The sequence below is a fragment of the Pygoscelis adeliae genome, unplaced genomic scaffold, assembly GCF_000699105.1.
Source record: "Pygoscelis adeliae isolate BGI_AS28 unplaced genomic scaffold, ASM69910v1 Scaffold225, whole genome shotgun sequence".
NCBI lineage: Eukaryota > Metazoa > Chordata > Aves > Sphenisciformes > Spheniscidae > Pygoscelis > Pygoscelis adeliae.
The window spans coordinates 766,286-782,173 of NW_008824898.1; the positions used below are offsets into that span (position 1 = coordinate 766,286).

General features: G+C 40.3%; 1 protein-coding gene across 2 annotated transcripts in view; it reads right to left on the reverse strand.

Moving 5' to 3' along the window:
- Window positions 1–512: 512 nt before the first annotated feature.
- The window catches only part of EHF (ets homologous factor), a 31,101-nt gene continuing 15,725 nt past the window's right edge, over window positions 513–15,888 (reverse strand). The window contains exons 2-9 of one of the 2 annotated variants that reach the window (XM_009324669.1): window positions 13,182–13,281; window positions 10,428–10,673; window positions 10,050–10,109; window positions 7,593–7,661; window positions 7,433–7,501; window positions 4,366–4,425; window positions 1,689–1,884; window positions 513–849 (exon numbers count right to left, since the gene is read on the reverse strand). In XM_009324669.1, the coding sequence (XP_009322944.1) occupies window positions 750–849; window positions 1,689–1,884; window positions 4,366–4,425; window positions 7,433–7,501; window positions 7,593–7,661; window positions 10,050–10,109; window positions 10,428–10,673; window positions 13,182–13,278 (897 nt within the window). In that variant the 5' untranslated portion in view covers window positions 13,279–13,281 and the 3' untranslated portion in view covers window positions 513–749. Of the gene's footprint in view, window positions 850–1,688; window positions 1,885–4,365; window positions 4,426–7,432; window positions 7,502–7,592; window positions 7,662–10,049; window positions 10,110–10,427; window positions 10,674–13,181; window positions 13,282–15,888 lie in introns of those variants that run through there. The other variant, XM_009324670.1, reaches the window with a different exon arrangement.

Here is a 15,888-nt window from a genome sequence, read left to right on the forward strand (position 1 = left end):
AAAAACAAATAGCCTTTTTCCTGGGATGAGCTGAATGCCCTTTTGAGATTAGGGAGGATACTCAGTACCAGGTAAGGTCAGGTCCTAAACTTCTGCCTACAAAAGAAGGTCTCAGTGGTGGAGGTAGTATGCGTTCTCCAAAAAAATGCTGACAGCCGTCTTGCAGAGACACTGCTTTCTGTGGCTGGCATAAGCTAACTGAAGAGGAACCCACTGTCTGACTCAACAAAAGCAACTGGAAGCCAGCAAAGTGTTAAAACACTCAGAAATCAGAGGAGGGAAGGAACAAGTGATATTGGCCAATTAAAGCCATAAACCAGCTGACTATGGAAGAAGACTACTTGGCTCAGAGCTGCTTTAGTGTTTCCTCCACTTATAGTTGCCTTCCAAAGTGGATTATCATACTCCCTAAATGCCCTAGTGTTTCACTCCTTCCCTTTCTTTGCATGACTCATAAATCACATTATGCCTGTATGATTTAAAAAAAAAAGATAAAAACTTCACAAGAAGGGGAAAAATAATCATAATTCTATAATGTTATTTTATATCACAGAAAACTGTGTACATTTTTTCCCCATACAGGACATACTTCAAAAAAAAAAAAAAAAAAATTAACACCAATAATGATAATGTTCCTTCTTCCCGACAGAAGTAGAATTGGTTTTTCACCCCGGTTTGGTACATAAATATAAGAAAATAGTCTTTGAATATTTACATCCAGGTGTTTTAAATGTTATTTCTTGACATATTTAATTCTCATTTTCTCTCCAGCCACGGGCATTCTTTCCAAATTTATATACTAATCTCCGACCATCCACACGCTCCAGGATTTCTCTTTTATAATAGTATCTGTTAAAATAAAAACAGAAAAAGATTTAAGATTAAATTCACATACGGTCCTAAAAGGCCACTGCTGAGGCAATCCCTCAGCTAGCTGAAAAGTCTTTATTTTCTATTGATATACATAAAATACCTAAGATTGTTATAACTGAAAGACAGAGAAGAAAAAAATGATGTCATCTTTTCACTTTATATTAATTATCTTCTGAGTTTGAATTTCACTATATTTCAGGTCGTAGCATATTGCCATATTTATAACACACTCTTACGAGATTTTATGGGTTTTTTTTTCCAGATAAGCCAGGATCTGAAATCAGACCAGGAAAGAATCTCAGCTTCCATTTAAAAATACATTTTGAACTTTCATAGATCATGGAAAAATGCTCAAAATGTTAAAGCAAAGAGCAAAGAAAATGCTCACATAGAATTTGTAAACCTATTTTAAGATAATGGGTGGGTGGTGTGTCTAGTTTCTGAACATTGCAGGAAATAACAAGGTCTCTGGCCATTACTGGGCCATTTAATCCTTTCCAGTTCAGTAGCACGTGAATTTTCAGCTCGCTACAACCATGTTTCCTTCCTACATTGGTTGGCTGGGTGGACAGCAACAGCATGTATATTATATATATAAACACATGTATGTTATATATTATAGTATACAGAAACAGGAGGGGAAAGAAAAGACAAAGAAGAACATAATGTTACAATCTCAAAATTAGTGGGAGAGACTCAGCTGTCAAAGAAAGCAACTGGTGCTGCTGACAATTCATTTTTAAAAGTCAAACAGATTCTCCGTTCAGGTAGTCTCTTTATGTGCCCCGGTCTTCTACAGCAACATCTCAGCTCACCTCATAGCCCGGCTGAGTTTCTCATAAGTCATGCTGCTGTTGTTTTTCTTCTTTCCCCAGAGCTGAGCCACAGCTTCGGATTTTAAAAATCTGAAGACACCTTCTGACCGGTCTTCCCACTTGATTAATCCCGGGTTTTTCTCGGGATTGAGAAGAATATCTCGGATAAATTCCCAAAGATGAGTTCCTCGAGGGTCTGAAAGAGGAAAGGGGGCAGGAGGAGGGAGTGTCTAAAGAGCTCTCCAGGCTATGCTTGTCATTTTTACGTCATGTTCTTACAGTGTGTCATCTACAGATGGTGACCAGTTGGTAGGGACAGGCTTCCTGGACAGGCTTCTGGAGCGCAGGACCCCCACCTTGGAGATATATAGGCAAAAAACACTGACAGCCTTTTACACTGAACCTGGAGATGAGTGTCAGCCTTCGGCAGTCTGAGCCCCATGGCAGGCAGGTAGGAGCACCAGCAACCAGGGGAAGCAGAGTCCAAACCACCCACTGCTTCCTTCTGCCTTTGGCACTGTTTCTGCCCTGAAGATAACATGTTTAAGTCTTCCCCTCATCTCATTTGCCCATTTTTCCTGATATTCTTCTATAGCATGGTATGTAACCTGATATTATCATGTGGTACATGAAACAGCCAATATAATTGTGAAGCAGGCACTGAATCTCCACGCATTTAAAAGACAGACAGAAGGCAAAGGAGGTGAAATGCCATTCCGCATCAATGAGTATTTGGTCCCAGGTCTCTTAGATAAACTGAAAGAAGTAAGAAGGTGTAGAGTGAATAGATGGATAGTGACAAAACTGGCTAGCCAAAATTGTATGTGAAAAGGGTATAAAAAAATTTGACTGTGATATCAGAAAAGGCAAAAACAGATCTCTAAATTCAACAGGTAGGCCTCCCAGTTTAAGCACAAATCCATCCCACTGTTACTGTAGAGATGGCACCAGAAAGCCCAGGTCAAAAAGAAAAAAAGATTAAATAAATCCAACAAGTCAGATGTAGTAGTTTATGAATGAAGAATAACAAACACGGTGACAAGGTGGGCCAGAAAGATAGCAGTCCTTTGGTCTGACTTCAAAAGCACACAAAGGTTTAGACCAAATTAAGAAGGAAACAAGCTAGTCAAAGATGTGAAGGTAAATAGAAAACAGTATACAGTGCAACATGAGTAGAAATAGATTTCAGTCAACTAATCCAATATTTTTCTTTGTTATTATAATTGTTTTCTAGAACCAACAAAATGCGGTGGACCTAGTCTATCTGGACATCAGTAACATACTCAATAGATCATGACACAGAGCAGTACTGAAGAAACTGGAAATGTATGGGATTACCCCAGCATGGCAGGATGGCTTTTTCCATATTCCAAGGCTGTGACTGAGTTCTTAGAATCATAGAATATCTCAAGTTGGAAGGGACTTATAAGGATCATCGAGTCCAACTCCCTGATCCTTCCAGGCCTACCTAAAACTAAACCATGTGACTAAGCTTCATCCAGACGCTCCTTGAGCTCTGACAGGCTTGGTGTTTCTGGGGAGCCTGTTCCAGTGTCTGACCACCCTCTCAGTGAAGAACCTTTTCCTAATGTCCAATCTGAACTTCCCCTAGCGCAGCTTCATTCCATTTCCTCATGTCCTATCGCTGGTCACCAGAGAGAGGAGATCAGCACCTCCCCCTCTGCTGCCCTCCTTGAGGAAGCTGTAGACTGTGATGAGGTCACCCCTCAGCCTTCTCTTCTCTAAGCTGAACAAACCAAGTGACCTCAGTTCTTCACACGTCCGTCTTCAGATCAGTCCTATCTAATCCTTTCATTAGCAACCTTGATATACACACAAAAAAAGAAACAAAATATCTGTGTGCAGATAAAAAGTTCAGGAGTTCTGGTTGGGCAAAGTCACGGAGCAGGGTAAGAAGAGAAGTCAGGAAGAGACAGATAATCTGGATACCATAATGAAACAGGATGAAATCAAATACTACAAAATGCAGTGAAGGACCAATATTAAGGTTTTCTATTATAAATAGGGAATGACACAGGATGCAAAAGACATACAGAAGATATTTTCAGCATAAAAGTCTCACTAAAGTACATTAATGGAACTATATCCAGAAATCACAATTATGGTAAACAGTCTTCAGAGTCAGGTTGAATCAAAACTAGCAGAAAAAGCAGACGAGGGGAGTAGAAATACTGTCATATCAGAGGAGAAGAAGGTGGCAGGATTGAGGGGCAGGTGCTTGCTCGTGACGCCATGTGTGAGAAGTTCTGCAATAAGATGCTGAGCAGGGTCTCTGGTGCATGCTGCCCCCAGCAGGCACAGGCACGACCATGGCCATGCCCATGCACAGACCTTCCTTATTTAATCCTGGGTCTCCTTTCCTTTACTCCAGTCCACCTGCCCAGCTCAACATAGGGCAAAGGCAACTGGTTTCTGGTTGCTTCTCCATAAGCTCTCACTGATAAAACCAATTTGAAAAGTATAACGATTCTGAGCCAAAAATAACGTAAGCAAACAGTACTAGAAACAGTCAGATCCTTGGAGGATTCAATCACAATAACGATCTAACTAGTTTTGCTTTCAAAATGCTTCCTTTTCACTCCTGAAGGGGATTTGCTTTTAATGTGTTTCTTTTCCTTCAATCAACCAACCACTATAAACATGGATGTCAACTTACTGTGCTTCTTGGTGTGGGACTTTGGGGTATGATCTTGCGATTTTTTCACGTCTGAAGAATCTGCAGAGAAGGAAAATGAAGCCTATTTGTAAATTTGATTAAAGGCTTTCCATTAACTAGCAGGTTGAAAGAAATAAAACCACAAAAAAGAACAAATATCTCTTTTAAAGATAATCACTTTTCAGAAGGTAATCTAAGTGAGGAGGAAGGGGGAGATTTTTGTTTTCTGTACTATATATTAATCAGCACACTTCACAAAGAGACCATTTATGAATAAAGAATGAATGCAGAGGTAAACATTTGGCTTTTGAAACCCAAATTTGATTAACAAATACCTCACCTCGTGTTGTGTGTGAGAGAGGGAGAAATAAGATGATCACGTCTATAAAAGGAATCCTGAATTGTCCCATTATGTCTTAGTCTTTGCAGAAGCATGTATCTTTGGGAGCTTATTTGTTTCTGAAGAGATGATCTAACGTGAAATGTATGTGCTGGTACCACTGCACAGAACACCTACCTGACTAAAATATAATGAACTGGCAAAGTGTTGTTGTTGGGGGGGGAGCAGGGTGGGGGAACAGAGCTGTGCTGGTAGGAGTTTTTGGCAGCTGGACGAGCATATATTGTTCTGTGGCTCAGAGCCATAGAAACAAGCCATTTCTCATCGATGGTGCTTTATCACCTGCAGCCAGCCAGAGGAAGAATAGGGTTTCTGGCACAAGCATTTCTTCAGAAATGAAGAAAAAGAAAAGTTCCGCCTGTTCATGACTGTAACCTACCTCTCAGTCTGCACGTTCAACCCTCCCGCCCTCAAACCGCCGCAGCCTGGCTCTGCCCTTGTCATTAATGAATAGCTTTCATCTGATCGCTCTAAGTCTTGCAAAACCTGTGGGATAGTCCTGAGAGGGAGCCCCTTCTGTGTTTGCTTTTCAGCATACTTCGTGCCTGAATTTCATAAAGCAAAGCTTAAGGTCCCACGCACGTTTTCCCAGCTTCTATGAATGCACGATTATCATACTTTTCATGGAAACCGGGCATTTGCATGGGAAAATAACTCACAGGAAATGTTAATTTGCATAGAAACTCATCAGATTTGCACAAGCAACTGCAACAACTGTATGTGAAAAGGTAGCTGCAAAGCTATTCGCACACTTGCTTTATTCATACATAACTGGAAACATAAACTGAACAGGTCAGTGAGGATGAGCCTAACCTCCACTATTCTGAGGCTAACATAATTATTGTCCTTGATCCCTAGGCAGCAAACGCACTTTGAGCCATTTTGCCTTCCCACTCTCAAAGAGCAGGAACTAGCCTGAACATCACTCAGCTTGGGGGGAAAAAGTAAAATGAGGCTTATTTCACTGCCTTTCTTCAGATTATGATTCCCCTAATGTTACTAAAAGCCTGTGGGAACTCCAGGTGAGGACAGCAGGACCCAGTCCTTTATTTGCTCTCTTATATAAATCCTTCTCATTTTAAAATTCCACAATTCACTTGCAAATGTTTGTTATGCTCCACTTAGCTGGAGATTTATTCTTGGAAGTTCAGTTGCCTGCTGCCTAGCTGGTGATTTATTCTGGATTTCAGCTGTATAAATAGCCTCCCGCTCTGCCTCCACTCCTACGTGGAGACCGGTTTCAAACATGCCATGTAGGAGGCTGGGGACTGACAGATGAAAAGAGTTATGATGCAGTTTCAACAAAGCTGTCTTGCAAAACTTTTGACAAAAGGTTGCACAGTATTTGCATATGATTCCGGAATGAGCCATTTTTTTTACGGGATATACAAATTTAGTTTTTACAGGAGGCTGTGCCCTTGGCGTGCCACCCTAGCTCTAGGCTTAAGAAGTCAGCAGGTAAACACACCGTGCCAGGATCTTGACAGGTCCCCTGTCCTGTCAGAGAGCTCTGAAATCCTGGTAGCCATCTTGTGAGAGTGGGTGGAGGAGGCAGAGAAAGCAAAGAGTGTTTGGTTGGGTTTTTTTTTAAGGTTTGGTGGTTTTCTTCTTCTGGTCAGGTTTTCTCTCTTTTTTTTTTTATTTATTGCTGAGTGCATTAGTTTAAACTGTATGTCACTTGGCAAGTCCAGCTGTGCTGGGAGATGCAGCGAACGGGCAGGCACAGAGACTGTGACTGCCGCCCGCGTGCAGAGGCACAGGGTTGCCCCCAGTGCAAAGATAGCGCCTGCGAGGCTGCATCTACAGCAGTGTGCTTTCCTTTCTAATCCTCCCATGACTTCCACTGATTTCTCCCTCAGGTCTGTTTGCCTCCTAAGAAGGACCTGCCTTTCCTTCCCTCCTTTCTCGCTCCCCTGCCATCTCTGCTCTCCTCTTTTCCCACTGCCTTGCTCTCTCACCTCCGCCCCTGGCACCTGACCCCGGGACATGGCCCACAGAGTGCCCCAACACATGTGTCCAGACTGCACTTTTGCTTGGTGCTACAGTAAGCGGGTTTGCTCTTTCTCCTGCCCTTTAGCAGGCAGAATGTATCTCTTCTCGTGGAAGCACTGTGGAGGGGTGAAGAGGCGTGCAGTGCCTGCCCTGCTGCCAGCTGAGATGATAGGCCCCAGTAGGAAGCCCTTCTGATGGTGCAGTTGGGCAGAGGGCTTGGTGCCTGCCCAACAGGTCCCCCAGGCCAACCCCAAACCTAGCAACCTACTCAGCATGAACCACTGGCTCACTAGAGAAACGCAGCCACTTCTGGGGATGAATATGGCACTCGTTTGCCCATACCCAGCTACACCACAGAAAAGTGTGGTGGAACTGGAACATCTCATCTCTCTGACACTAACATCTTCCCCTTTGACTCAGTCACTTTAAAAGATATGTGGAGATCACAGGTTATTTGATCTTCTTTGTCTTGACAGAGAGAAGAGAGAAGCATTTCTTTAAAGCAAGCTATTGTAGTAACGATAGCTAAAAGAGCTGTCAGAATCAGTATTGCTTGGTTTAAAATTACTGGAGGGTCAGATTCAATCCTACAACAGAAGACCACAGAGACTATTACATGTTGATAGCTCTGGGACAAGTGACAAACAATTAACAATATAATTACATGTTCCTTACCAGGAGGCTGGTGGTTAGGTGTTGTCATGGAAATCTGAGCACGGCAGAATGTTTTACTGTCCAATAGCTCTGGAAATTAAAAAGAAGACATTTAAAGTAATAGCCTCAGACAATAATAAAACCATCTCAGAAATGCATGAAGTATTGTGACGTTAGTTACCTACTGTGCTACCATAGCCACTGTCATATAGGTAATTCTCTTCTTTCCAGGACACCATTAACGACGGATCTGAAGGTAAAGGACCAAAAGGAAAATCAGATCACTAAAAGAACATTTTTTAGCACAGAGGTTTATATTGAGCACCGAGTGAATAAGAAATGTGCAAAAAAAAGAGCTGTGAAGGGAACCAAGACGTGAAGGGGTTATGCATGAAATTATTTCCTTTCACTCAAATTATGGATGGGGTTTTGCATACTCAGGCAAATGTACTTACACAAAGCACTGACTTTGAGAAATAATGTAGTAGGCTCTTCCTTTTCCTGGCTAATATATCATTTGTGCCTGCCCTTGAAGGAGGTTTTCTATGCCAGATCAACTCTAATTCTACCCAATCCAGTCCTGAATTCTCAGCCCCTGGTGATTATGACAGTGCTTTGGTGCCATAGAGATGAAAGTGTTCTCAAATATCTAGTAAAACAGGAGGATGCTTATAATGAGTATTTATTTCTATAATGGTAGAACTCGAAAGTCCCCTCTGAAACAGAGCTTCATGTGTAAGCACATAGTGAGAAACATCAAAGCCTAATGCTAGATGAAGGGCCATTTTATTCCAGGCAAGTCAGGTCCCCATCCTTAACATAAAAACCACCTTCATGATTAAAGAGGAATAATTTTTAGTGACCTTCTGGTCAGATGGATCAATATAAGCAGAAAGGAAGTATTGTCTTTATGACCTGTACATTGATCAGGAAATTACTGTCCTCACAGTGTGTTTTTGAGGTCAGAAGCCTTAAAAATCTCATTTTCTTTTGAATCCAGGTCAGAAAGGATGAGATGTAAGGTTCAAATCTAGGTTTTACTTAATTTTTTTCATGTTCATATAAATGAAATAAAAAAACCAAAAATGAGTTATAGGTAAATCATCATGTTTGGCTGAGTTACCACTTATGACATAGGAATTTAGCAGGCATGCTAAGTAATAGCTGCATGTTTGGGTGCCCAGAGCTTGTGTTCCTACAATAGCACCCACCCTTTGCTTGCTTGGACACCTGATCTGCCTAATATTGCCTCTGAAAACAGGCCTTACCTAGCCAGAACATGGGGAGGCAGCTTGTCTTCCCATTTTGGTCTTTTTCAGTACCCGTGTCTTTGCAACAGTGACGGTCTACTAGGATGAGGCAGGCTTCCCCTCTAAACCAACCAGCCCTGTCCCTGCTGGCTTACAAGAAGTCCCTTCCCCAACAGCCCCAATCTGCACCACCTGCTCCTCCCCGTGCAGAAACTAAACCCACTCCCACTCCCCATGGTCGGCATCGCCAGAGCCCCACCACGCCATTCCTGATTCAGCACAGCTAGGAGAACAGTCAGTTAGTCCTGGGCTTTGATCTTTCCAGGATGTGCAGCTGAGGTACTGCACTGTGTATCTCTAGTGGGAGGAGGAACTAATATTATACCAAGATCTCATAAATCAGGACTTAAAGGATTACTGTAGTAATGGCAAGCATTGAGGCTGCTGCCTGCACATCACCTACACTACGTGGGCACAGGCAAGGAGTGGATTGCAGATTGCAATGCTTGTCTGCTGCAAGGAGAAGGTGAATAGTGTCCCTGGCTGGGCTCCTCCAGGTTAGCTGAATAAACAGGCTGGCAGTATTTGCCAGAGACATCGCACGCTACAAATCTGTATTCATTCTGCCAGGAGATATTAAAACGTGGCACATGAACACACCCACATACAAAGAAGCTGGGACTAGTGAGACAGAGAGTGTTTGGATATGGACAGAGGTGCTCTGGCAAAGGAACCAGGAAAATAATCGTGCCTGAATAGGCAGAATGAACTGAGCTGAACTTCTTTTCTCGGTGAAACAAAGTCCTGGGAGGAAAGGGATCTAGCTATGAGCACACTGGAAAAAAAGACTGCCACAAGAAAAATGCAGATTTGGTCAAACTAAAATACTACCTGAATTTCAGTTTCATTGAAGCATGTGAAGAAATTGAAATGTAACTTTTTTTTCTCTCAAAGTTGTTTTGTTTGGAAATTTCCTCATGTTTCAAACAAAGAACTTCACAACAAAACATTTTTTCCCTCTTTTTTTTAAACTGAGAATACTGTGAAAATAGTTGTTTCGAAATCTGCTGAATGAAGTATAGAATGAAGTCCTCTACAAAGCTGCACTTGCTGAGCCCTGCAAACTATTCCAACGCTGAACATCAGTATAGACTGCTGATACCACAGAGTTCTCCCAGGAACAGAGGCCACATGCAAACAAAGATATGGTGGTACTACCCGAAACTTCAAAAAGTAGACATATATATGACTGATATTTGTGTTACTTGTTTTATTCTGCATGACACACTTTCCATTTCATTTAACACCATTTTGATATCTCTCTTTTGGAATGGACAGTTGCCCCTTTTTGTCACCATCAAAAGACAAGTGACCCAACTGTTACTCACCTGTTTGCTCTGTCTTCACAATGACATTATGAGATTGATACATGTCACTTCCACACTGGCCTGCAGGAAAGCATATGGCAGATAGGATGCATGACAACAAGCACAGAACAATCAAAGGTATTAGCTCCAAGCAGCAAGTGCTACAGCTGAGCCAGAGGGCTAATTTTGGAGGGGGAAACATAGCCTTTCCCCAGGTCCTTCAGACTTCTGCCTTATGTCATATCTAAGCAATTTAGCAATACAGTAAATGAGATATAAGCAGTAGAGCAAACATAGCAAATGAGATCTGCCAAGTAGGTCTCTGGGGAATGTAAGCTATTTCTGAAGATCCCAGAATTCAGACCACGGTACATGCATCTCTGCCTAATAGCTATTTACCGTTCCATTTTAGGTGCTGAAGATTGCTGTAAAGCAGTTGCCCTGCTGTCCCAGCTGCCTGAGTGAATTCCTGCAGGCTCATACTGCACAGATGTTCCCCGTTGATATCAAACTCCTGGAAGGGTATGCAGTTGGCATCCAGTTGGTTGGTATCAAGGAGGTGCTGCAGCCACTCCCAGACTTGAAACTTAGTCCAGTACTGCGGGTGTATTTCGTGCCACTGGGTTCCATAGAAGCTGCTAGAAACTGGAAAAGGAAATAGGTAAAAACTGTCTCTGTTAGTACCGTGGGATCATGTCGACAACAAGAAAGGTCTATAGCTAAATTGCATGCCCTGGAAATCCACAGATCTAGATTCTTTTCTCAGTCCTTAACACTAGCTCAGTAGCTATTGCTGGAGAAGGTATTATTATTTTTTTTGCCTCAGTTTTCCAGTTAAAAACTGGGAATTATTACGTTATACCTTTCTTGGCAGATTGAGTATGTAGGAATTAATTTATTAATGTTGGCTAAATACACCAAAATTCTTTGATGGAAGATACCTTACAGAATTACTGTTGAAAAAGTATGTTGATCCTTGTGGGGGAAAATAATTTTAGTGCATCAGAAAATGATGGAAAAGCCTTGCAAAATCCTCATAATGTGACATGGAAATTTTCTTTGAATAAGGACTTAATAAGGACTGAATATGAATTGTGGGATTCAATCAAAGAACGGTAAAAGCCAAGGCACTTTTATATTGCTCCACAGTAAAAGCCTATCAGTATGACCCACAGCTTCATGACAGAGCTCGCATTCTGATGAATGCACGTTATTTCTGTAGTCAGGTAAGGTGATTTCTGAACGCAGTTCTAAAACTCATTTTTAGTTACAGAAGCTGCCCAACATTCTTGTTAGGATGTCTGAATCTTTTCCTGGCAATCTTTTAAACTGCTCTCAGTTGTATGTCATTGCACGACAATAAGTTATGTGTGCAAATGAAAGAAATTGTATGTGGGGATAAGATAATTATATAAGAGCAAAGGCAGGACTGCTTTGGTCTGTCCTCACAGAAGGGCTGGCAAAAGGAGTTCAGTACAATTTATTCCTTGGGAAAGGAGGACAATGTAGTATGCCAGGCAGAGACAGTGGTGTGATAAAATGCTCACAAGTGCATGAAGGGTTTAAGGATAAGGGAATGAGAGATTGCAGAGGCTTTTGAATTATGGGAGGATGAAAGACTGCCATGGCCTAGGTCTACAGTAGCCCCACTCCAGGATGTGGCACCAGTCCATTCTCAGTCTCCCCAGGAAAAAGATTACCCACACAGCTGTGAGAAATACTGACAACAGTGGATATTGCTAGAGGACTACAAGCAACAGAGCTGGCACATTTTAGGAAATCACCTCTCTTCAGGTCCCACTAGACCTCAGGTCTCCTCAGTTGAGATACAGCGCACAATGCTAGTTTCCAGGTAAACACAAAAAAGCCCCACAGTTACTTAGGTTTCTTTATCCATATTTGCCAAAAAGGTCTGTGTCAGTAAATTAGGGAGTTTGCAGGACTGTTTCTCATCCTCCTGTTGAAGGATTTGGGGAATGAGTGTGGAAGTTATTAAGAGTGTGGTATGTCAGAGAATAAAGATTTGATGGAGCCATCAAGTATTCCCTGAAAAGGAGGTTGATATGTCTTCCCATCACTTCAGAAGGTTACAGGAATTTCAGATGCCACTAGACTCCTAATGTAAATGGAGAGCCTTTAGTGAGGTAAGAGTAGCTAGGTAAAAGGAGGTGAAGTGGTGAATGATTGTAGAGGCTGGTCTGAGCTTTTGGCTTCCTGTCCCTCTGAAAAATAAGTGAATCTTGAGGAGTTTCACACTGGAAACACAAAAATAGAACCCACCATTTCCCTTCATGAAATCCTGTGCAAAATGAAACTCAGCCAGGACTTTTTTCCCCATTAATCTGTTACAGACAGGTTGGCACATTTATTAGGTGCACGCTTATGAATTCCTGTGTGTTTAGAAATTACACATAAAAAAGAACAAGAGTTTCATTGAATGGGAACTTTCATTGTAAGTTTTATTGCAGAATTATTTGGATTAGAAGGACAACTGCAGTATGTGTTTGCTTAGATTTTAAGGTTTATGTATTGATTGACTGATGAAAAGAATTTAAAAATTATATCAAACTATATATATAGATATATGTCTATATTTATATTTCTATACTGAGGGAGAGTATATATATGAACACATTTTTATATATACAGCCATATAATCAGAGAACAGTAAGAAAAAACCCAAAAGTTCTCAGATCACAAGCTATCTAGTGCTCTAATGCCAGTCTTATTAGAAAGCTATCTAGTAATTTGAGCTGAAAAAGCAAATACACTAAAGGAGCAAAAAGACTATTCCCCTGGAAAGCTGGAGGGGTGATTAGCATTGAAGAGTAATGTTGGTTCAGAGAAGGCGTGAAGGGTAAAGGTAAGAGAAAGAATGCTGAACTGAGGAGAGGGAACTTTTGGCACTTTCAACACCGCTAACTTCATTTTAAGAAAAAGACCCAGTAAGGAAATGAACCATAAACTGGCCACTTTCAGAAACGTAGTGTTGTGAGTTCAGCTTTTTACAAATGGAAATTTTTCTTACCAGAAGTGAAACTCTAGTAAATTAGTATTACTGAAAAATAATACTTGTGCATGCTCAAAGGTGTAGTAGCCCCTTCCCCCCTCCACGCAAAAAAACATGGCTCAGAGCCGTTGAATTCCTCCTACCACTGCATGTAGAATATCCGTCTGTCCAGGAAGGCTGCTGGTGGAGTAGATTGCTGCTGGAATTGATACTCATTCTGCCAGCTCCTTCCAAAATCATGATCTGTAAGTGAATTGAACAGCTTGCTTAGTGAGCGGTGTCTAGTCCAAGAGGTAAATGGCAAAAAAAAAAAAAAAAAAAAAAAATCCACTTAGGGTGAAGTGAGGAAGCCAACTCCATTTGTAGAAGATACAATTGAAATCAAGAACATGTTGCCACAACCCCTTTTCCACTGCCACAAAATCTTCTTATGATAAACATTACCATGATTGATTTGCATATGCAAGAAGCAAGTTTCTACAGCTGCCCATCCATAAATGAATAATCTGTAATCCGAAATGAAGCCGAATGAAAAGACAAGGCTCCTGACAGAGCAATACAGAAAAACTGCCAAGCTTTGAGAAATGAAATACTAAATAGTTTTACTTTTTTTTTCTAATTTAAAGAGAAATGTGGTTTAAACATACTTTTTTTTTTTCTTTTCTTTTTTTTTTTTTTTTAGGAGAGAGAAAAGACTTTTCAATAACTGCAAATGAAACTATACAGTTGACACAACCCATGTTCAGAAACTCCCTCACAAAGGACCCACATGTTAATGCTACAGGGAGGTAACATTACAGGGAATATCTTGTCAGCTTCTTAGCTGATTTGTGTCAGCAGTGTCTGTAACACTTCTCAGTAACAAATATCACAGACCATACATTTCAAACCACAAAAAAAATCAGATGGTCAAAGATCTTGTAAATAAGACAGCCATTGTGATAATAGAAACAACATTTTGGAGTTACACCACCCCCAAGACAGCATTCTCTCTTTTAAGTGACACAAACTTTCATTTCTACTTATCTTAGCATTAATGCCATGAGTAAAACTGTCCTTTATTTTATTTATACTGTAAAAAAAACACCCCTACTTATATGATATTTTAGAAAAATGTTACATATTCATCACATGCTTAATCATTCCAGTGAAGGTATACAAAATTCCCCAATTACAGGTATTCTTGATATTTTAAATTATCTTTCAGTGGTATGAAGTTGCAAAGTTTAAAAATATATATATTATATCCATAGACATTCTTCAAGAGTTTGGGAAAGTAATTTGTTAAATATTATAAAGCTTTCAGGTTGTTATTCTTCTATAAATACACAGAAAAAACCCAAACCGTTGTTCAAAAATATTCTAAATTGAAAGCCGCAAAGTCTGTAAAAAAGAAACATTAAACATCAGGATGGCATGTGCACACAGCTAGAATTCACCTTGGAATTAAAAAGAGGATGAAATACAAAATGGATTTGTGTGTGAAAGTTAAAGTCACTGGTCTTGGCTGTTTACCCACTGAGACCAATGAGAAAACTTCCATTGAGAGCACAGCCTGACCCCTTACAAGCTCATACCAGCAACATTTTTGGTAGAAGAAAAGGAGTCAATAGAAACACTCACAGCCTTTGTTTTAAAGAACAGCCTGAAAATGACCCGGGTTGGTATTTTCCTCTGTCATTTAAAATAAATTATGTAACTTTTAAAAGTTACTGCGCCCCCCCGCATATATCTATTTAGAGCAGGAGAGGGAGAGAAAGAGAGAGATGTTACTGAGAATTGCTTAAAAAGCCAAAGCCTTAGGAAGTTTGTCACAGGGAATGGTGCTTTATAGTATAACCTAGTTCAGGGCCTTTTTTTGTAGCTATACAGATGGCAAAATCAAACCATAAATGTTTTAACAGTTGCTTTCCACTCTTAATTCTAGCCAATCTGTGACCACCAGCAAGTAGATTTTAATTTCTCATAGCAGGTATGTGGGGGTATAAAATATTAACTATTAAGAGAGATACCTATTGTCCCACCCTAGCCAAATAGAAGATGACTGTCGTATCAGTCAGTAAATTTATGGAAGTTAGAAGAGAAGACATTTTTTAGTCCCATGTTAAAGCCAAGTGACTTAGTATTGTGAGGGAGAAAGTGTAAGGAAGCATTTAAATTTATTATACTGATTATAAAGATATTCAGCATAGAACATGAATATAATTTATCTCATATACTTGATATATAAGAACTTTTAAGCAATAATGCATGTTTGACAGTCAATACATACACTTCTGAGCTTGTACAGGTTGATGATATATCAAGTTATTTATTTAACTGGGGTTTTAATCATTTAAGACAATTAGGTATGAATGAATGAAGTATTAATGACAAAGACCTTATTACATTATCAAATAGAGGTGAGGTAGAATACCAGCTATTCTGGGAAAACTATAAAACTTGAGGATGAGCAAAACACTCTTAGGAACTTAGGTTGGTAAAGTCACTTCTCTTTAAAATTACAGTGTGCACTTAATATTGAATTTCAATTTATTGCTCTGAAGTCACATTTTCAGAAGCCGTCTCAAAATTTCAGGTACTGTGTTATGTGGTTTTATCTTCTGCAACTTCTGCAGTTTCTGGAATTCTACATAATTTTCAGGCCTAATACTTCTGCGAACAAAAACGTGTCAGGGAAAATGTGTGCATATGAAATGAAATTATTTCTGTGTTCAAGCTCCTGTGTAATTTTGCCTTGAAAATTCAATTCAGATAAACTCTCATTTTGCCTTCTTCATAACTGATCAGGGGAATTTCCAAACCAAAATATCCTATGACACTTTGATTCAGCAGCTGAAGCTATGGATA